Source organism: Myotis nattereri (assembly GCF_964212035.1).
Source record: "Myotis nattereri genome assembly, chromosome: 9".
Lineage (NCBI taxonomy): Eukaryota > Metazoa > Chordata > Mammalia > Chiroptera > Vespertilionidae > Myotis > Myotis nattereri.
Genome location: NC_138084.1, coordinates 68,424,718 through 68,447,623, shown reverse-complemented (window position 1 = coordinate 68,447,623; position 22,906 = coordinate 68,424,718). Strand labels below are relative to the sequence as shown.

General features: G+C 38.1%; 1 protein-coding gene across 2 annotated transcripts in view; it reads right to left on the bottom strand.

Annotated features, from left to right (window-relative positions):
- LOC308524380 (rho GTPase-activating protein 20-like) overlaps positions 1–22,906 on the bottom strand; it is a 105,592-nt gene that overhangs the window by 14,165 nt on the left and 68,521 nt on the right. For both annotated transcript variants that reach the window (XM_081098773.1, XM_081098774.1), the window contains exons 5-9: positions 15,872–15,913; positions 14,891–14,975; positions 12,030–12,107; positions 9,379–9,445; positions 6,736–6,924 (exon numbers count right to left, since the gene is read on the bottom strand). In XM_081098773.1, the coding sequence (XP_080954899.1) occupies positions 6,736–6,924; positions 9,379–9,445; positions 12,030–12,107; positions 14,891–14,975; positions 15,872–15,913 (461 nt within the window). The remainder of the gene's footprint in view (positions 1–6,735; positions 6,925–9,378; positions 9,446–12,029; positions 12,108–14,890; positions 14,976–15,871; positions 15,914–22,906) is intronic.

The window sequence follows — 22,906 nt, the reverse complement described above, 5'->3', positions numbered from 1 at the left end:
TGACATGTTACTGAATAGGCTCCAGACCACCACCCACCTTGGCTTCCTCAGGTACTTGCGTCATCAATGCGCACACACCCAGGTGTAAAGGCCTTTGGTTCTAGAGTTAGGAGCCCAGTTAGACTCCGGGCTGTGACACTAACCTGGGGGAAAGTTACTTAACCTCTCTCTCTCTTTTTAAAATATTTATTGTTAAAAGTATTACATATGTCTTCCCTTTCCCCCCATTGACCTCTTCTAGCCCGCCCCCGCCCTCCGCCTCTCACAGGCTTATTGAGAGGCTTAAGTAGGATAATGCATGAAAAGAATCTGGGCATGAGTCATGGTGATCTTGATTAAAGCTGCTAAGACACCAATCTCCTCCCTACAGAGGACTTTCCCCCACATCCACTCTCCATTTGGTTCTGCTTAACCAGAGTGCTTTCTTCCTGCCTTGACATTCCCAACCTGTCCCATCATGAGAAAACAGACAAGGAAACAAAACCCATGCTGAAATCCAGGAGGGGGTTCCAATTTGCCCAGCAATTTCAATTTGTGCAAATGTTTGTTTAATATGTATGCTTGTATGTGTTGAGTAGTTGTACTCAGTGTAGTTTCCTCACATTTAACCTGGTTTCATTATTTCTAAAGTATCAGATTTATTTGATTTTTAGCTTTCACACACTTCTTAGGAAAAGTGACTAATATAACTTTAAATCATAAAGTTATATACCCAGCTATCCTATGAGGGCAGACAGAGGATAAAGTAGAGATTGAGTCTTGTGCTGTATTAAAAATAGTTTCAGCTGCAGCTATGCCTTTAGTTATGTACAACATTCAAAGTTTAGAGGTCATGTTCCCTCTGAGGTGGAGAGGAAACAAATTTCATTAGAATTTACTTTCTTGAGGAGCTTTTAACACATAGCTCTTACTTTCTAAATGTCAAAGCTGATGAAAATCATGCTATTGTTATTAAAAATATAAAGGTGATGTGAATGTAGAGAAGACTAACTTCTTGTAAGTCTAACTTCCCTAAACAATCGTGGAAAGCTTCAGCTAGTGTTTCTTCATGCTTAAGTTAGGCAACTGAATACTAAACATTACAATTCTTAAAAATTTCTGCTTATAGAACAACTAGGGGCCCGGTGCACGAAATTCGTGCACTGGGTGTGGGGGGGGGGGGGGGAGAGTGTCCCTCAGCCCAGCCTGCCCCCTCTCACATACTGGGAGCCCTCAGGCGTTGACCCCCATCACCCTCCGATCGCCTGATCGGCCCCTTGCCCAGGCCTGACGCCTCCGCCAGAGGTGTCAGGCTTGGACAGGGGACCCCCATCTCCCCCCGATCACTGGCTCTGGCCCCCGCCCAGGCCTGAGGCCTCTGGCCCAGGAATCATGCCTGGGCAGGGGACCCCCATCTCCCTCTGATCGCTTGCTCCACCCCCCGCCCAAGCCTGACGCCTCTGACCCAGGCTTCAGGCCTGGGCAAGGGGACCATCATATCCCCCCAATCCCCGGCTCCGCCCCCCACCCAGGCCTGATGCCTCAGCCAGAGGAGTTGACCCTCATCACCCTCCGATCACCAGTCACCGGATCGGCCCCTTGACCAGGCCTGAGGCCTCCGGCAGAGGTGTCAGGCCTGGGCAGGGGACCCCCAGCTTCCCGCGGTTGCAGGCTCCGCCCCTGCCCAGGCCTAACACCTCTGGCCTAGGCGTCTGGCCCAGGCAGCGGGGACCTGCAGTGGCAGCGGGGGGCGCCACGATCGTAGGCTTCGCTTTAGGCCCAGGCAAGGGACCCCTAGCTCCTGGGACTGCCAGCTTCGACCGTGCCCAGCTCCCATCGCTGGCTCCACCCCTACTTCCTGCTATCACTGGCCAGGGCGGCAAAGGCGCCTGATTCTCCGATCATGGCTGGGGGGCAGGGCAAAGGCGGCCCCAGGGCCGCCTTTGCCCTGCCCCCCAGCTCTTAGCTCCCCCCTGGGTTTCAGATCACTGTCAGTGGCAGGGGGCTTCTTCCTGCTTTCCCTTTCGCCTCCCTGCATTGTGCCTACGTATGCAAATTAGCCGCCATCTTGTTGGCAGTTAACTGCCAATCTTAGTTGGCAGTTAATTTGCATATAGCCCTGATTAGCCAATGAAAACGGTATCGCCGTACACCAATTACCATTTTTCTCTTTTATTAGTGTAGATGATCACAACAACAAAACTTTAATTAGAAATTCTATTCTAGCCAAGTAACTCTCCAAATTAAAAATGTCCCCTTTTCCCCCCTTTCAGAGTATGAAATACATATGGGAGAATACTAGAATCATACAGCAAACAGGCAGAAGAAAAATTCTGCATTCCATATTTTACCATCTACCATCAAAATTCAGGTCCATTAGTCCTGGATTTGAAGCACATGTGGCAGGTGAGCCTGCAGTGGGTGCAGGATTGGGAGTCCAGTTCAGCCTAGAACCTCAGGAGCTACATCAGACCACTCCCCGATGATGTCACTACAAGCCCAGAGTTCAACTTCACTCAAGTTTTCCCATAATAGGTGTGACCAAGCCACTCAATCTTCTGTATAACTTCTCTGTTCTATATACCGGACTAAGCCCTTGCTATGAGTCCCAGATTGGGGATAACTATGCTCACCTATGGTTATTTTGGATAAATGAGATATTTCCCTTAAGCTAACTAGAGAAAGCCTACCTCAGAAATGGTGATACAAAGTTAAGTCTTTCTTCTAGTTGTGGCTTTTGGGATTCTTGACCCTGCTTATAGGTCAAATTAATTAAAATAAAATTGACATGAGACTTAGAGAAATAGTTTGCAAAACATGGATATAAAGGTATAAGAGTAAAATATTATTCTCCTCAGCTTAGTTATAAAGGCAATGTTCCCTCTGTATCTTTAATCAGTAACAATAGACTTATTAATAAATTCATTCATTCAAAAATATTTTAGTTCTTATTTACATATGTCAGACACTATTCCAGGTGCTGGAAACACAGCAGTGAACAAAGCAGACCAAAAGCTCTCCCTTCATGGAGCTCACATTTTAGTGGATGGAAAAGTATATCCCTTCAAAATGGTCCACAGATGTGAGTAAAAAAGCCTTAAATTTCAGAACTCAATTTACTATCATGGGAGAGCAGATGAATGCTTCAAATTTAAAGTAAGTTTTTACAGCTGATATTGGCAAGATGCCTGATAAATTCAATAAAAAGTTGGGCAGTGATGTTGAACATTTTTTCATGTGTCTACTGGCCATCTGTATATTCTCTTTGGAAAAGTGTCTATTCAGGTCCTTTGCCCTGTTTTAAATGGAGTGTCTTCCTTTTGTTGAGCTGTATATGTTCTTCATATATTTTGGAAATCAACCCCTTATCACCTGTATCATTGGCAGATATGTCTCCCATACCCTGGGTTCCCTTTTCATTTTGTTGATTTTTGTTTGTTTGTTTGTTTTTTTGCTGTGCAGAAGCTTTTTAGTTTGATGTAGTTCCATTTGTTTATTTTTTCCTTTGTTTCTCTTGCCTTAGGACAGTGGTTCTCAACCTTCTGGCCCTTTAAATACAGTTCATGTTGTGACCCAACCATAAAATTATTTTCGTTGCTACTTCATAACTGTAATGTTGCTACTGTTATGAACCATAATGTAAATATCTGATATGCAAGAGGGTCTTAGGCGACCCCTGTGAAAGGGTGATTTGACCTTCAAAGGGGTCGTGACCCACAGGTTGAGAACCGTTGCCCTAGGAGATATATCTGTGAAAATTCTACTACGTAAGACGTCTACGATTTTGTTGCTTATGTTTTCTTCTAAGATTTTTATGGTTTTATGACTTATATTTAAGTCTTTTATCCATTTTGAGTTTATTCTTGTGTATGGTATAAGTAGTTTCATTTTTTTGCATGTACCTATTCAATTTTCAGACCACATTCATTGAAGAGGCTGTCTTTATTCCATTGTATGCTTTTGCCTCTTTTGTGAAATATTAATTGACTACAAAGGTGTAGATTGATTTCTGGAATCTCTGTTCTATTCCATTGATCTATATGCCCATTCTTATGCCAGTCCCAGGCTGTTTTGATTACAATGACCTTGCAGTATAGTTTAATATCTGATTTTGTGATCCCTTCAACTTTGTCTTCCTAAGATTGCTGTAGTTATTTGGGGTCTTTTTTGGTTCCATATAAATTTCTGGAATGTTTGCTCTGGGTCTGTGAAATACGCCATTGGTATTTTAATGAGAATTGCATTGAATCTATAGATTGCTTTTGGTAGTCTGGACATTTTAATGATGTTGATTCTTCTAATCTAGGAACACAGTATGTGCTTCCACTTATTTGTATCTTCCTTAATTTCTTTCTTCAATGTCCTATCGTTTTCCAAGTCCAGGTCTTTTATGTCCTTGGTTAAATTTATTCCTGGGTACCTTATTTTTTTTTTGTTGCAATAGTAAATAAGATTATTTTCTTAGTTTCTAATACTTTATTATTGGTGTATAAAAATGCCTTCAATTTCTGGATATTGATTTTGTATTCTGCTACTTTGTCAAATTAATTTACTAGATCTAGTATTTTTTTTTTTTTTTTTTTTGCTGGAATCTTTAGGGATTTCTATGTACAATATCATGTCATCTGAGAATAATGACAGTCCTACTTCCTCCTTTCTAATTGGGATGCCTTTTATTTCTTTTTCTTGTCTGATTACTGTAGCTAGGACTGCCAGTACTATATTGAATAAGAGTGGTGAAAGTGGACATCCCTGTCTTGTTCCTGATCTTAGGGGAACACCTGTAGTTTTTGCCCACTGAGTCTCATGTTGGCTCTGTGTTTGTCATATATTGCCTTTATTACATTGAGGTATGCTCCCTCTATTCCCCCTTTACTGAGAGTTTTTATCATAAACGTGTGCTGAATTTTATCAATTGCTTTTTCTGTATCTATTAATATAACCATGCGATTTTTATCTTTCATTTTGTTTATGTATCACATTTATTGCCTTGCAAACATTGTCCAGCCTTGCATTCCTGGAATAAATCCCACTTGGTCAGGGTGTATGATCTTTTTAATATATTGTCGGATCTGATTTTCTAATATTCTTTGAGGATTTTAGTATCTATGTTCATCAGAGATATTGGCCTACAATTCTCTTTCTTTGTAGTGTCTTTATCTGCTTTTGGAAGTAGGATAATGCTGGAAAAATGCTCAACATCACTAAATATCAGAGAGATGTAAATTAAAACTACAATGTGATATCACTTCACAGCTGCCAGGATTGCTACCATCAATAAATCAACAAACAACCAGTGCTGGTGAGGATGTGGAGAAAAGGGAACCCTTGTGCACTCTTGGTGGGAATGCAGACTAGAGCAGCCACTGTGGAAAACAGTACGGAGTTTCCTCAAAAAAAAAAAAAATGGAACAGCCTTTTGACCCAGAGATTGCACTTCTGGAAATATATCCTAAGAATCCCCAAACACCAATCAGAAAGAATATATATGCACCCCTATGTTTATAGCAGTGTTATTTACAATAGCTAAAATCTGGAAACAGCCCAAGTGCCCATCAGTAGATGAGTGGATAAAAAAGCTGTGGCCCATTTTACACAATGGAATGCTACATGGCTGTCAAAAAGAAGCAACTCTTTTGAGACAGCATTGGGTGGACTTTATGCTAAGTGAAATAAGCCAGTGAGAGAAAGACAAATACCATATGATCTCACTTATATGTGGAATCTAATAAACTAACAAATAAAATATAACCAGAGGCATGGATACATGGAACAGACTGGTAGCTGTCAGAGGGAATGGGGGTGGGGGGACTGGATGAAAGGTGAAGAGATTAGCCAAAGAACATATATGCATAGCCCATGGACACAGACAACAATGTGGTGATGGCCGGAGGGATGGGGAGTAGAGGCTGGATGGAGATGGGTAAAGGAAGGGGAAAATGGGGGACATCTATAATAGTGTCAATAATAAAAATAGTTCAAAAAAGATAAAGTTGGATGTTCATGTGTGGGGAGGTGCATATAAAATAGCTGCCACTGTTCATTGGTCCCCCCGTTGGTACGAAAGGCAGCTACAGAAACTCAGCATTGATTTTCTGCTATCTCATTAGCACTTGTTGGTATCCTTTTTCTTCTGTTTCTTATACAATCTTACCTTCAGATTGATGGAGGGCTTAAAGCTCAAACTTGGGTGAAGGGTAAATGACAGTCCTCCTATGCTGACCATCAATGTCATTCTTTATGATGGGGAGGGTAAGAGACGGCTACGTGACAGGGAATTCAGATTAGATTAGTAGACTAAGCGGAGATTTCTGTGGAAATCACTTAGTTTCGCATACTCAGTACCAAATCCACGTAGGGCATCAGAGTCTCCTGGCTCCCATCACGGACATCCTCCTTTTTATAATAAGACTAGTTAGGGGAACACACAGTGCAATGTGCTGCAGTACAAAGGAGGCATTGAGGCACCTGCAGCACTGCCTGGTGCCTCTGGCTCTATGGTGGGCATGAGGTTAAAGGGGAAAGAATAGTGATGACATTAGGAACAGACTGTACTGCTGATTCTAAGTTAGTCACACCTACTGCTGATTTTTAAAATGTCTTCAAAACATTCCCTTCAAAACACTTAGCAAATTCAAATGAAAAAAAATACCTCCTCTGGCTGAAGTCTGGATCTTTGCCTTTGTGCAAACTTTGTTTTCAGGAATAAACACTTTTGCTGATAAAAGGCTCTATGAAGGAAGAGCAGCGACTCACCGTTCAACTGCAGGGCCGCAGCCAGGCGGCTGGGTTTCAGGGTGAACTGGCACTGCATCTCCCGGGGCAGCTGCTCCATGAGGAAGGGCTCCTGGAGGCTGGAAGGGTTGGTGGAGTCCTTTGACTCCTGTGTCAGGAGGGCAGTGTCTCGAAGATGGCTCATTTTAATTCCGTAGGGATACTCATGCCCTGCACAGAGAGAGATCTAAATGTGGACCTTATGCTGGCTGGTACTCTGAGCACGTGTGCTACATACTGGAACGGACTGCACTTTGCTCCTGGGACTTCTGGTATAAAGAGTCCTTTTGTTGACTGAATGATCACCATGCACACTCTTACAGCTGGAGACCGCTGCATAATGCAGGTGGCCCTACCAAAGTAGTGTTAAGGGGACGGGGAGAGGGGAAAAAAGCTAATCTTTGAAGAGTATTCTACTTGGAATGCACAGATTGATTTGTGAGTTGTACAATGTCGATGCTTCCTATGTTTCCATCTAAGGTATTCCAGTTTTTCGTTGATGCTAACTATATCTGTAAATCTTCAGCAAATCCTTGATCTCTCTCACCCTCAAATCCATAACTTAATATACTCGTCTTACCCACACAAAATACTATAAGGATCAAATAAGTAAACTTCAGTGGTTAATATAACTTAAATAATAAGGGAAAAATACTACGTGTTTCAAGCATCACTCATTACTATTATTCAACACAAGATGTGTGTCTGAAAAAGACATTTCATTACTTTTTATTAGTTATACAATCAGTTACTCAGGGGCATCAGCCCAGGTTTGTTTGGTTTATGCTTCCCTCCTGCTGCTGCTGTCTGGGCTTGGTGTCATAGGCAACGATCAGAAGGGAGACTGCAGGGCATCAGTAACAGAAACAAGATGCAAAAAAGAACCTGTAAACTAGAAAAGCTAAACCCTGGACATCTGGCTGAAATATGAGTTTTTGCTCTTTAGTACTCTAAGTAATTGCATTTTCTTAACTTAATCCTCAAGTACCATTGTGCTGTAGATTCAGTCTCTTTGAAGTACAGAGAGTAAGTTCTCTTCTATTCCTGATTTATCACTGAATGTGACTCAGTGAACACTTCCTTTCCCTTGACTTACGAGTGTCCTGACTAACGAGTTTTTTGAGATACCAGCTGTCTCTCGGCTGATTTTTTGCATTGAGTTGACAGAGTAATTTGAGTTAACGAGCTCCTTAACTAGCTGGGTCTCGTAAGTCAAGGCCCCACTGTATATGAAGAACTGCTATTAAATAACAATCACATCCTAAGTTCCATGGTTTTTAGCAAGAGTTAGGGATAAAGCTTGAAGTTGTTTTAAGCCTGACAGTTACCATTTACAAGGTATTTAATGAAATATGTTAATTTCATTAAAACTAATTTTAAGTATTTATTTGATTTTTTAAGCACAACTTTGTAATTGTTACTCATTGACTTTTAAAAAATGGTAACATTAAAAAAGAATCAGGAAATGATTACTTTATTTTCAGTCTGAGAATAATCTAAAACTTTTGCAGAGAAGTTTGACTTAGTAGAAAAGTTGGATTTTAGATTATTCAGGTCACTTGAAACATTTGAATTACACAATAGTTACCTCACAGGTAAATGAAAGGATTATATGAAATAATGCAAATGATGTTTTGAAAATAGTCTGGCAGAAAGTAAGCATTTAAAAATTAACCGACATCATCATCATCATCATCATCATCATCACTGTAATAATCTCAAGATCTGTTACATATACTGTCCCTTATTTTATTTTATTTTATTTTATTTTTTAAATATATTTTATTGATTTTTCACAGAGAGGAAGGGAGAGAGATAGAGTTAGAAACATCGATGAGAGAGAAACATCGATCAGCTGCCTCTTGCACCCAGTACATGCCCTTGACCGGAATCGAACCTGGGACCTTTTAGTACGCAGGCCGATGCTCTATCCACTGAGCCAAACCGGTTTCGGCATACTGTCCCTTATTTTAATTGTTCAATTTCTTAACCACATTGAATGACCTTAACTGATAAGAAAAGTTTTAGTTAAATGATTTAAATAAGGTGAGGTGAACCATTTACCAGTAATTCCTCAAAACAAAAGCTGAGAAATTTGGTTAGAGAAATAGCAACGGTAAGTATTAGCTAGCTGGCAAGCCAGTGAAGATTCTTTGGAATCTAAATGGGTTAATATCATTTTCTTTATGACATCTAGTCAAGTTCTGTGAGATTAAGAGGCATGATTGGATTCTGGATGGTCTTCTACAGAGGCAACTTCATAGGTAGGAAAGTGAATAGGAAATTTAAGATTCAAATGTCAAAACAAAAATATAGGAGAAAAGGAAGACCAATACATATTGCTTTCTTGTAGAAAATAATTTAAAAAGATTTGGCAAGATAGCGCTGTCAGGTAAAAGAATAGAGGATAATTTACACTTCTCTTCCTTACTATACTATTAGCTGCTTGAGAGAAGAGATATTTGTCTAGCACATAGAAAATGCTTGATTGATTACATGAATAAATAAATTTTATATGATATTTAACAGTATTCAAATTTTAGATCATATGACCAGATCCCTGAGACATTTAGGATTATAATTAAAACACAATCAATCCTATCTTAGATCTTCACAGGAACTTACCAATAAGTGGATACGGTGCCTCCTCTTTGCCAGAATTGACCCATAACTGGTAATCTCTGTCAGAGCCCTTGGAAACAAAAGAATTAACAATACTTCTTTTAAGTCTGGTGATTGAATAAAGACACATTTTTTTTGGCATTTTTATGTTTTGCAACAAAAAAATGGAAACGATATAGATACCTTCAGATTCATGGGAGTGATTATAGTTTTTGAAGAAGACGGTGCTAATTCCTACAACCCTTCTCCCCTCTCTCCAATCCCCAACAGAATACTCCAGAATCCTGCCCTCTTTTCCTAGCAATGGCTCGTAATCCAAGAGCTGCAGCAGAATCAGAACCTCACTCTATGGGCAGCCCATGGGATGTGCAGTCACAAAGGAAGAGAAACTTCCTGGTTTTCTAAAAGACTAAGGTCTTCTTTAGAGTCCTGGCTTCAGCTATGATGTCTCAGAGAATATTTGACTTAATCTCCAAAATGCACCTAAAAAAACAACCTTGCCATCCAGGAAGCCACAGACACTGTAGTGTCGTGATGAAAAACTAAAATTCTCAAAGGCTGACCATGAGCTCAGCTGCTTCTGAGCAGAAAGACTGACCAAGAGGCTTTGAGGAGAGAGGTAGCTGGCACAATCTACACAGGCTTTGTTTTGGGCAAGCAAGTTCAGTCCTAGGGACAGAAAGGACAAGAATTCTGTCTAGAGAATTGACCCAGTGATGGGAAACAATGAAATTGTTCACTAGCAGTATTATAACCCAACTTCAAAGAAGTAACAGTAAATGATACAAACTGTGCTGTATCCTTTAGGAGAAGAAAAAAGCAAAAATGTTTAAAGTGAACCCAGAAAAGATTAGCAATACTAATATTCCTGCCTTTATCTTCTGATTAAAAATCATGGCCCTGCTCTGGCCTGATGGCTCAGCTGGTTGGAGCACCATCCTGTACATCAAAAGGTTGCAGGTTAAAAAAAAAATGGTTGCGGGTTTGACTCTTGGTCAGGGCACATACTTAGGTTGTGGGTCTGACTGATGTTTCTCTCTCTCTCAAATTAATAAAAAAATATGTCCTCTGGTGAGAAAAAAATTTATGACCCTGACCTTATAATGAAGGGTAGTGGCTATGGAGAATATACATCCTTTCCCCTCCCCCAGTCTATTTGTCATTTTCTTCCTCACTTCCTAGTCAAGAAATGTTATTGTGAATAGGGGAGCAATTTAATAAAAATCCTTTCTTTTTTGGGTAATGTCTGGAAACACTGTAATAATCTTTTAGAAGTGTGAAAATCATTATACCAAATAGAAACACTTTTGGTCTGAGGAGATGGATCACTTTATCCAAAGGAAAAGCATAAATAAGAAAATGAATCAGGTCTTAATTAATCCTTTCCTTCCCCTCAAATTCATTCTCTTCCAAGACATAATTCTATAAGCTTAGAACTCAATGCAGAGGTGCATTCTTCACTCAATGCATATAAACTTAATGGGGAGAGGGGACGTGGGGGAGGGAATAGGGGGGATAAATGGTGATGGGAGGAGACTTGACTTGGGGTGCTGAACACAGGTATAGTGTACAAATGAAATAAAAAGTAATTAGATTTACAATATATTATTACATTTAATTAAAAGAAATCAGATTTCTTATCCTAAGTTTTGGTAGTCCTGAGGTTTTAAAGGCTTACTATGGCATTATGTAAAAGCAAATCTAAATATAATTAATAAGACTATGGCACATAGTCACCATATGACATATGTTACCTCATAGTAACACCATGTTTTCATAGAAGACCTCACTTAAGAAATGGTATTGGTCAAGCGCATCCTTTAGTTTCCGTTCTTCTGAAAGTCACTCCCTTTAATAAAAGTATCCACCGAATGGTGTTTATATACCGGTAGGGAGGAGATGAGGAGAACTTTCCAGTTCTTTTCCCCCTGCCTCATCCTCAAATATTCCAATCTGTACCATTAATAAAATTTCAAAATGTGTCTTTGCCCAAGAAAACAGAAAGAAGCTAAAAGCAAAAGAGGGGGAAATGTGGCATGCAGACTAAAGCTCTTTAAATTCCTGATCTAATTCAAAGCTTGTTTTTTAAAATTACCAGTTCATTAGAGGTACCAGCCATCTCATCCTCTGGACCTGCAGGTTTCTAGCTATGTTTTCTTTATGTAAAAATTCTACTACATAGCAAATCCTTCAGAATTCTTCACCCTAAGGCTTACTGATTCTTGGGACAATCAGAATAACTATTAGGTAAGGGAAAAGAACTAGGAGAAGATAATGGGGAAAGAATAGTCAGATAGTGACAGGTGGAAAAGGAGAAAGAGGTTGAAATTTTCTTATTAAGAATCTTATACCCCAAAACTCTCCCACTGTATATAGCATATGCAATATAATATATATTATTTTATTAGCACTCTAAAATTAGTGTAAAATCTTATGCTTTTCAGTTTGCACAGTTTTTAAAATGGGCGTAGAAGAATAGCACCCAATATTAAGCTAATATTAAAGCGTTACTGTCCTCATTTTCTACATTTTTGGGGACAAAGTATGACTTTTGTATCTCTAGCAATCAGCTATCTTATGATGGGAGGGATGATATTTACATGAATGTAAAGTTTCAAAGTGTGTTGATTAGGCTACCCAGCAGAGTGACTTACAGTTATCCCTAGCATTGAGAGAGACATGTTGATAACTTCATTCGCTGTGTCTGAATTCGTTATTGTTATAGTTTTAGACTGTAGAAAAAAAGAAATAAGAAATACAGCTATAAATAAAGGACTTAAAAACAGGTGAACAAGTAATTATTGTCAAATGATTCTTTCAAGTCAAATCTTGATTTCCAGCGTTGACAGAGTAAAAGCGCATGACTTAATTAGAAAAGAACTCTTGCTTATAATTTACTTGCATTCCCTTATATATTACGCCTTTAATAAGACATCTATTTATCTTAAGATAAGGAATATGTGGCTCACAAATCTAAGAGTGCAAGCAAGAAAGAAACGGAGTAAATGTATTTTAGACAAAGTATATGGACCATCCTCCCAACCAAAAAGAAATCAATGAGGTTGGGCCGCTGTGTCATCTCCAGAATTGTATTTCCATAATGTGTGATAAAAAAGGGAGAGAGCCAGATCACTTTCTATTTCTCCCTGAGTACTGTTTTTATAGTGTGGATTTTATTTATGTGCAAGGTAAATAGTCAGTTTAGGTAAAATCATAAAAATAACTGGTTATTAAAAACATTTACAGTTGAGAATTTTTAAAAAACACTATTTATTGAGCACTTGATATATGTCAGGCATTGTGGCTATTGAGATTTTCATTGTTGCAATCTGTAGAGGCCTTAAAACCAATGAGACTAGCAAAGAGGACTGAAATGTTAGAAAGCTTAATTATGTTACCAACTCTGCCTTTGAATAGGGTTATCTATAATAGCTCTGTGCTAAACTAATTGAGAAACTACTGCTTAAAAACAGGAAGACAGTTTGCAACAAACAAGAAGAGTAACAAGATTCTGAGATAGCTGTAGTGTTAACTGAATCCCATGACACTGTTTAAGACAATGCAATACTATCAAAAAAGAAATATTTACTATTATAATGGTCAGATAAATCAGGAATTAAGGCAGTGTCACTGATAGGGCTTAAATGGCACAAATAAATAGAATAGAAACAAAATGACACCTAACTAAAATTATATAAAAATAAAGCTAAGTTAAATCCATTGAAAACTCATCACGTATCCCTCCATTATAGTATTTTTTCCTATATGAACCCCTTGACATGACAAATTGCCTCTTAAGGTTGTTTGTTTATTGATTTCAAATTGTGCTCCACATAGGTCCAAGGATTATGCAAATGTGCTTCAGGATCTAACAGGGAGGGCTTAGAGCATTCAACCCAGTGTTTGTCTTTGCCCAGAGTGGCAAAGATGTTTTATATTGGATTTTTACTTGAAATACAATTTCATGAAAGGCTTCTGCTTTTTTAAAAAAATGTTGTAAATCCCTCCATTTAATTTAAAGAAACTCTCTCAGGAATTGAGGAATCTATCCTGGAATACTAATAATTACTCCCAAGGTGGCTGGTTTCTAAGAGAATTTTTCTTAATATTAGGCACATATGTCCCAGACAGTAATTACAGATGCGTGTTTTTCTGTGCATGCCTTTCTGGCAGACAAAACACACGAATTTCACCAGATAGTACTCTCCGGCTAGTAAACAAATAAAACAGACCAAACTGAAAACCTGGCTGTGTTTTTCCATATCAGCAGAATCACTGACAGGTTATCTAACTAAAGGCAAAGGATATAGAATGCTTCCCGTACACACATTTTCTCTGGGAGCAGGGCTCCCTGAAAAGAGACCCCTGCCGGGAAGCAACTTCAGACAGCAAAGGAGTGTGTGCCATATCCTTGACTTAACCAGGGCACTGGTGATGAAGACACAGCACCCAAACACCTTGCGTGTCTTCTCTTCCAAATGACAGTGATCACCAGTCCTTTCTCAAGCACACATTTCCATACACTGGAAGGGTTAAAAAAAAGTTCAAGGGATTTTCCATGAAAATCCTGAATGTAACCAATTGCCACAACTGAATCAAAACCATAAGAAAAAGAGTGATGGTTTTATATATTTATTTACTCTTTGCTATTTTGCTACAGGAGATCTCTGTAGTCTTTATACATAAAAATCTGAGTATTTCCCTCAAGCAGTAACATCTGGCACTCAGGTCAGAATATTTGCATAACTTTTGCTTTTGGCCCAAACACAACTGTTTGTATTACATATTTTTTCCACACACAAAATGATTCTGTGTGATCTAGAGCTGCTGTGAAGTATGACAATTCATAGTAAAAATAAAAATATTCACAAGTTCCCATTTTGTTCATCATTGATAACTCATCATTGATAAGTCTTTGAATTACACATAATAACTAGAATTAAGTAGACTTAATTTTTATTTGACCAATATGATAAAAACTGTGTGAAAGAAATGTGCTGATCCCTAAAAAATGTCACCTTCCCCAGCTCGCCCACATATTGACCTGAGGGAGTCAATCCCCCTAAAACCCTAAAGAATAAAGAACTTTCCAGAACCACTCTCTGCTTAAGAAATGATAAGCTGCAAACAATTTCTTAATACTAATAGGAAATGGCTCCCTGTGGAAACGGCTTTAGTACAAGCCTCTACAGACGCCATTGAAAGGATCCAGAGAAACATGAATGCAGAGGGAAGACAGACATCTGACAAGCAATATTCCTTCCAAGTGTAAGTGTTAAATACCCAAGTTACTATGAATTTCTCTTGCTTCATTTTCTCTAGGGTTTACGTTTCATGTATACAAAGGCACATACATACCCAGGAAAACGTGTTTTGCCACAGTGCTATTTCTAAATGCCTACCTTGCATAGCACACACACAGTCTGTCTATCTGCCTGCCTGTCTCTTTTTTTGTGCATGGTGTTCTGCCTTATGCAGGGACTTGGAATTTAACTTCTGGCTTAGAAACACTTACATAGGCACAATTCCCAATGTCCTTGGCGAAGATTTTGAGGGGAATGCTCTTCGGATAGTCCTTCTCTTTCTCTAGAGTGATGTATCTAATCAAATGCAACAACAACCCAAAACAACACTGAGTCAGATGGATTTTTGCTAAATAGCTTATTTTTAAATCAATCTATTTTGCTAATATTTTCAATATACTTATATGGTATTTTTAAAAAGACAGATGGAAAGACTCAGCAAACTCAGATTACATTATGGGTTGGAAGAGAAAAAAATTCTCAGGACATTAGGCATGGGCACAAAAAAGAACGGGAGAACCATTTCCAGTGTGAGGTTTGAGAAGCACAGTCAGGTTTAGGCATCTCTGGGTGATGTTTTATCCTCAAAGCTTCCCTACCTTCTCTCGATAGGCCCAGCGCCTTAATTATGTATAGGAAAACGCATAATACTTTACTAGACCAAAGCAAAGCAATGGTCTTTCACTTCTCATTTAGCTCTCCAGGGGAGGGGAAATCTTGGTGATCCCATTGCTTGGGAAGGAAGAGAGGAAAGAATGGAGGGAAGAACTACAGGAATATGAGATGAACCTAAACTGATAATTTTAGTCTGTGCGCTCAAAGGTAGGAATAATGATTGATTTTAAGGTGCTCAGCAGAAAACTCTCCATATATGAAAACTTAATGCATGCTCTGAGGGAACTGTTAGCTCCAATGGTAAGGCTGGGGACAGGGAAAGAGATGGAAAACATTACTAATTTTTGTCTAAAATTAGTAACCAGACTCAATGTTCTTCCTAGAAAGAAATACATGACATGAGAAAACATTATTTATAGTATGTAGTAGCTCGTGCACAATCTAAATAACAACTTATTTTGAGGACAAATGAACAATTTCTACTAAGGAAAAGGGAAAGAGTTTGGGGTCTTTGCAGAGATGAATTTAATTCATTTAACTACGTTAAAGATTAAAAAAATGTATACTGAAAAACATACCTCTGAAGGAGAGAGAGCCATTTGTCCTTCAGTTCTGGGGAACTGCAAATAAAATGGGAGAGAAAAATTAAACCTCATAAACTACTTATGCTAACATATTTAAGTCAATCAACTACCCACAGCCTGCTGTTACTGACGTAGCTGCAAACTACTGCAACCTTGCCTCTGAAGTGAAACTCCCTGTTAGGAAAAAACTGTACAGTCAAGTACAGTTTTATTAAAACCTTCTGGATCCAAGAGACACCCATTTTCTTACTTTATGACTCTTCTACGAGTGGTACTCTTATAGTGGAAAGAGCACTTGATTTAGAATCCAAACATCTGATTTCAAGGATATACGTAAACTATATGATGACGGGCAAATCACATAACATCTCTAAGCTTCAGTTTCCACATGTGTGAAACAGGGCTAATTATCTCAGAGTGTCTGGTAGCAATAAGTGCCATTCAAACGGAATGTATGCTTAACTTGAGATTAAAGAGATTAAGCAGAAATTTGGCATACCAATAGCCAAGAAACCAGTTTGTTGCCAGGAAAAGAAGCATTTATTTCTTCATACATATAGTAGAATTGTAATTTAGTAAGTAAATACATCTAAAATGTTTCTTCTATTTATTTTTCTTTAAATAATTTTTTTATTTTTTAATTACAGTTGATGTACAATATTATATTAGTTTCAGGTGTACATCTCAGTGATTAGACATTTATATAACTTAAGATCACCCAGATAAATCTAGTACCCATCTGACACCATACATAGTTATTGCAATATTTTTGAATATATTCCCTATGCTATACTTACATGATTATTCTGTAACTATCAATGTGTACTTCTTAATCCCTTCACTTTTTTCAATCATCCCCCAATTCCCCTCCCGTCTAGCAACTGTTAAAATATTCTCTGTTTCTGTGAGTCTGCTGTTCTGCTTGTTCGTTTATTTTGTTTTATAGATTCACATATAAATGAAATCATATGACATTTTTCTTTCTCTAACTTATTTCACTCAGACAATATCCCTAGGTCTATCCATGTTGCTGCAGATTTCATTTTTTTAAATGGCTGAGTCATATTCCATTGTATCATATATGCATTACTTATTTTTTATACATTTATCTATTGAATACTTAGGTTGCTTCCATATTGTGGCTATTGTAAATAATGCTGCAATGAACGTATAAATGTATGTATATGTCTTTTAAATTCATGTTTTGTTTTGTTTTGGATAAATATCTAATAGTGAAATTGCTGGTCCTTCTTTGTCTCTTGCTATAGCCTTTGTTTTGGTAAATAGTTTGTCTGGTGTATTGCTATCCTGGCTTTTTTTTTTTCCATTTCCATCTCATGAAATATCTTTCTCTATTCCTTTCAGTTTGTGTGTCTTTTAATCAGAAGTGACAGCATATATAATAAAGGTCTTGTTTTGCTATCCATTCAGCCACCATATGTATTTTGATTGGAACATTTGATCCATTTGCATTTAAAATAATTGTTGATAGATATATATTTATTGCCATTTTGTTATTCATATTTTTGAGTTCCTCCTCCTCCTCTTTTTCTTAAGTCTTTAACATTTCTTGTAATACTGGTTTGGTGGTGATGAACTCCTTTAGCTTTTTCTTGTTTGGGAAACTCTTTATCTGTCCTTAGATTCTAAATGATAGCTTTTCTGGTAGAATAATCTTGGTTGTAGGTCCTTGCTTTTCATCACTTTGAATATTTCATGCCACTCCCTTCTGGCTTGAAGGCCCGGCTGAGGTGTTTACACTGGGCCTTGACTGCCAAGGGGCCAGGGGGCGCCTCATGGGCCTGGCCTGGGGGCTTCCAAGTCCCCCTGGTCCCAGCGGTTGGTGTCCAGTCGCTGCTATTGCTGCTGCTCAGAATGCTGTAGTGCTACCACTGCCTCGATTCACAATGGGGTGTGTGGTGTGGTGGTGAGAGGGCGGGAATGGAGGTGGGTGACCAGCAAGGAGCGGGCCGTCGCGGTGGAAGGGCAGGGCCAGCGACACCATCTCCGTGTGTCATGGTGGCAGCTCCAGTCCCGACTGTGCACTCACAGTGAAGGCGCTGCTCAACCCTCCTCGGGTGTGCATAGAAAACTTAATTACTGTAATCTTTTGAGTAACATCAGTTCATTTACAACTAAATTAGTATTGATTAGTAATTTTTTTGAAGTCCTAAAGTTAAACAATTTAAAGTTTATTTCTGTATGGTCTTGTTATTCACTAGCTTTTAAAATCTTATTTCTAAACATCTTAAAGAACTTGGAAACCCTAGTTATTCTCTTGTAACAGAAAAATATATTTAACAAATATTTGTAATTTGTTTCTAACTTTGTTGCTTAGAAATTTTCTCCATGGCCATCTCCCAGGACTGGTCATCAGGAAGTATATTACATCTTTTACCAGTGGCCATGCAATTTTCATCTTTCACAATTCCTTAAGACCTTTTGATGTATTCCCCTTTCCTAAACAGCAGATTTTCGAAGTTTGTTTATATCTACTTTGAATTCATTAAGAAAAAAATCTATGCTGAGGGTATTGAGAGGGGTGAAGGATTTAGGAGAGAGAGAGAGAGAGAGAGAGAGAGAGAGAGAGAGAGAGAGAGAGAGAGAGAGAGAGAAAGAGAGGTGGCAAGGAGTATCGGAGTATCTCTGGATGTACTAGTAAAAAAACAACCCTAAGGACAGAAAAAGATAAAGACCATAATAAATTGAAGGTCAGAAGCTTTTAATCTGTTTTGGAAACATCAGAGAAATCTCCTGTATTCTGCTTCTACCCCAATATACTGGTAACAGGAGTTGCAGTAAGGAAGAAAATTTTATTTCTTAACAGCCCAGCACAATGTGGGCTCAAGCTGGGTTCTAATTTGATCTATATATAAACAGGCCTTCCTTGCATATCTGTTTGTAGACTAAGATTCATACTAGGTACTTAAGTTAAAATATTGATTCCTTTTTTAGATTTAAATATTGCCTGGGTCTTTTGAACAATGTTCTGGTTTTCCTATATATTAGGTCCTAGAATAATGTGTTGTGTTCAACATTGTTTTATTGTAACATTGATGAAAAAAAAATGTGATTCCTGGCTGAGGCCTCTGTGTGTGTATTTTGTAGGCTGTTAACATATCTGTATGTAACTTATGTGTTTAAATTGTCCCAGTATGAATGAATGTGTGGTGTGTGTGTGTGTGTGTGTGTGTGTGTGTACACTTTGTGAGGGAATGTAGTCTTGTCCAGAGTTGGGTCCTGCCTTGCTCTCTGAGATGCAAAGATAGGCTCCAGCCACCTGTGACCCTCAACCGCAACAAACCAGCTAAAAAAGAATTACCTTTCTTGTTTTCATAACCTTTACAGTATGTGTAGCTCAGACTTATTTCAATACTTAATATTAGAGGTGTTTTGTGTCTGTACTTGGAAGCTTGGTGGTGTTTTTTGACCAGCACTATGCTGTAGGAACTTCCTCTTGCTTATATCTACATATTAGCCTATGGTAAATTTAGTTTTGTTATACATGGTTTTTTTAGTCAGTTTCCAAGGAGCTATCAATGATGTTAAATGAGGACTTACCATATAGTTATCTGTAAAATCAAGGTGCAGAGCCCATTTTTTCTGGTTGACATAGAGCATATGTATGTGAATCAAAGTACAAGTATTGATGGAGATATGAAATTCCTTCCGGCCTTTTTTGAGATGTGCTGATCTATCCCATTTCCCAAGGTAAAGCGTGGAGAGTTCACATTTATGTTTGCTCGTCCCCCAATCTGACTTAATTAGAAATGCCCCACAGATTCTGGCAGCTCTTTGTCAATTAAATATTTCAAAGCTGTTATTGTTTTGCTTCTTTACTGATATTAGAGTGAATGCTTCTTGAACTACCTGATGGCATATTAAACTGATCATGGCCTCGATTTTCTGAATATTTACCGAGATTTAGATATCATTTCTGATGTTCTTCACCTCTTCCTAAAGATCTGAGCTTCCCTCTGATATCATTTTACTTCAGGCTGAAAAACTTGCATCAACATTTTTTTTTTGTAGTACAGTTTTGCTGGCAATGAATTCTTAATAAAAAAAGATGTTTATTTTACCTTCATTTCTGAGGGATATATTTGCTGGATATAGTATTATAGGTTGAAGTATTTTTCTTTCAACACTTTAACGATGTCATTCCACTCTCTTCTGAAAACACCATAGCTTCTGATGAAAAACCCTCAGTGATGCAAATTGTTGTTTCTTCTCTGGCATTTTCAAGATTTTTCTCTTATTTTTGGTTTATAGCAGTTGTCTATAATATAACAAGGTGATGTTTTCTTCATACTCCTGTTTAGTGTCCAATGAGCTTATTGAACCTGTACATTTTATGTCTTTCACCAAATCTCTAAGGTTTTCAAACCATTAGTTCTTTAATTATTTATTATGCCTCATTCCCTCTTTCTTCTTTTTCTGGAATTCCAATAACATGTATATTATACCTTTTGGTATTTTCCAATAAGTCTTTGAATCATTTTTCATTAAAAAATCTTTTTTAACCTTATTCTTCAGATCAGACAATTTGTACTGATTTAGCTTCAAATTTGCCCCTTCCCTTTTCATTTCCACTCTGCAACTAAGGCCACACAGGATTTCAAAATTTAAGATGTTGTAGTTTTCAGTTCTAGAATTTTAATTTGGCTCTTTTTTATATTTTCTATTTCTCTACTGATATTGCTTATCTTTTTATTTATTTCAATTTGCTTTCCTTTTACCTACGGAACAGAGTTTAAGAGTTGCTTTAAAGTTCTTTTCTGATAATTCCAACATATGGAACATGTCAGGATTAGCCTTTTAACTACATTTTCCCTTTCCTTTTTCTTTGTATGTTAAGAAATTTTAGGTTGATTCTGTACATCACGATATTTTGTTTTGGAGACTGAGTTACGTCATAGTTGCCAAACAGTACTGATGTTTCTGTTTCAACAGACAAGTAACTTGAGCAGACTCAAGCTGCAACTCTACCTCACCCACCGTGGGCAGCATCCCCTCAGTTCAATTATTTTATCCTTAGCTTCAAGTTGCTTTGAGTGTGTTCCATGCAGGTGTGGTTCAGCAGTTATCTGGAGATTTGGGTAGAGTCTATACACAGAATTTGGAGCTTAACTTCTCTGACGCTCTCCTTTTTGAGATTTCCTTCCTCACTTTTATGTGGCTGTGGCTGACCCAGACACTTGTCCTTCAGTTCTTCAGCAGAAAGACTTGGATCTTTTTGTCGGTTTAATTAACCTCCACCATGGTGTGTCTGTTGCCTGCCTCAGGCTAATGCCTTAAAAACAGGAAACTCACTCTTTCCAAGTTTCAATTCCTCACCAAAACCTGCCAACTTCTATTCACCTTGCAGACCTTCAGGTCATTGCTTGCATTTTGTTCAGTTTTCGGTTGTCCTCTGTAGGGTTATCAGCCTGTTACGATCTCACTCTGCCACACCAGAGGCAGTACTCTCCAACACTCCCTTTTTAAACAAGTGATCTTTTAATTTTGAAATAATTTTAATTTTTTTTTCAGCAAAGTTGTAAAGATAGTACAGAAAGCCCCTATATACTAGTACCTCTCACCCACATTTGTCGAACTAAGAAACCAATAATGGTGCACTGCTATAAACTAAACTCTTGACTATTTCACCAGTTTTTCTATTAACGTCTTTTTCTATTCTAGGATCTAATCCAGGATACCACCTTGCATTTAGTGATCATGTCTCCTTAGTGTATGGCCTTAGTTTCTGTGTCTTTCCCTGTTTTCTTTTTTAATACCTTGACAGTTTTGAGGAGCACTACTATAGGTATTTCCGGGGAACCTATAGGATATCCCTCAATTTGGGTTTGTCTGATGTTTTTCTCATGATTAGACCATGCTTATGTGTTTTGGGGAGGAATACCACATAGGTGAATTGTTTTTTTCATCACATTCTATCAAGGGATATATAATATTCACATGACACTGCTAGTTACACTAACCTTAATCACTTGGTCAAATTATTCTACTTTTTGAGGAATACAATGTATGTCAGTGATGGCGGACCTATGACATGCATGTCAGAGGTGACACGCGAACTCATTTTTTGGTTGATTTTTCTTTGTTAAATGGCATTTAAATATATCAAAAATATAAATCTTTGTTTTACTATGGTTGCAAAGATCAAAAAATTTCTATATGTGACACGGCACCAGAGTTAAGTTGGGGTTTTTCAAAATGCTGACATGCTGAGCTCAAAAGGTTCGCCATCACTGATGTATGTGATACTTGTCTCCACATTTATTTTCCATTCTTAAAAGAAGTTTTAGGGAAACTCCTTGATTAAAGATGTCATGTAGTCCCACCCCCTCACTCGAAATTGCTTCCTTCCACCTGTAACTCCAAGGAGATTAAGCAATTGAAAATGATAATATCTAGAGAAATCATCATGGAAAAAAATATGGAGAAAATGATAAAAAACACGTTTCTGCCAAATAAGTTCTTAAACTCTTGTGGTGGCCAACAGTGCACAACCCAATTTAATGACATACCTTTCCTTTATTTGAAGATTAGTAGCTTGGGTTTTAGTTACCTGGCTTTTAAGATGATGCCTGAGGAGTTTGGTGGTAGTGGGGTGAGAAGCAGCAAGAAGAAAACAGTACATGCATGTGATGAACACCAACTCCTTAAGTGTAAAACAAATACTGGACATGCAGGTCCAACTACCAAACCTGAGAGTTTCTGAATTTTATGAGAGTTTCTGGACATGCAGGTCCAACTACAAAATTTCAACTACCTGTTTTGGTGTGACCATCCTGCACTGAAAAGTGCCAAGTTAGCATGTTAAGGATAAGAGCACAAAGGTTCTCTATTCACAATTTCGCCAACTCCATCCTAGCCAGGGAGTGACTCTTAGAAAAGTAACTTTGACTTCTTGAATCATAAATTTGCTTTTAATCGGTCACATCTCTATAGATACTAAGTCAGAACCTGATGTAAAATTCAGGCACCCATTTGTATCATGACATTAATTTCATTTCAATAGTTAAA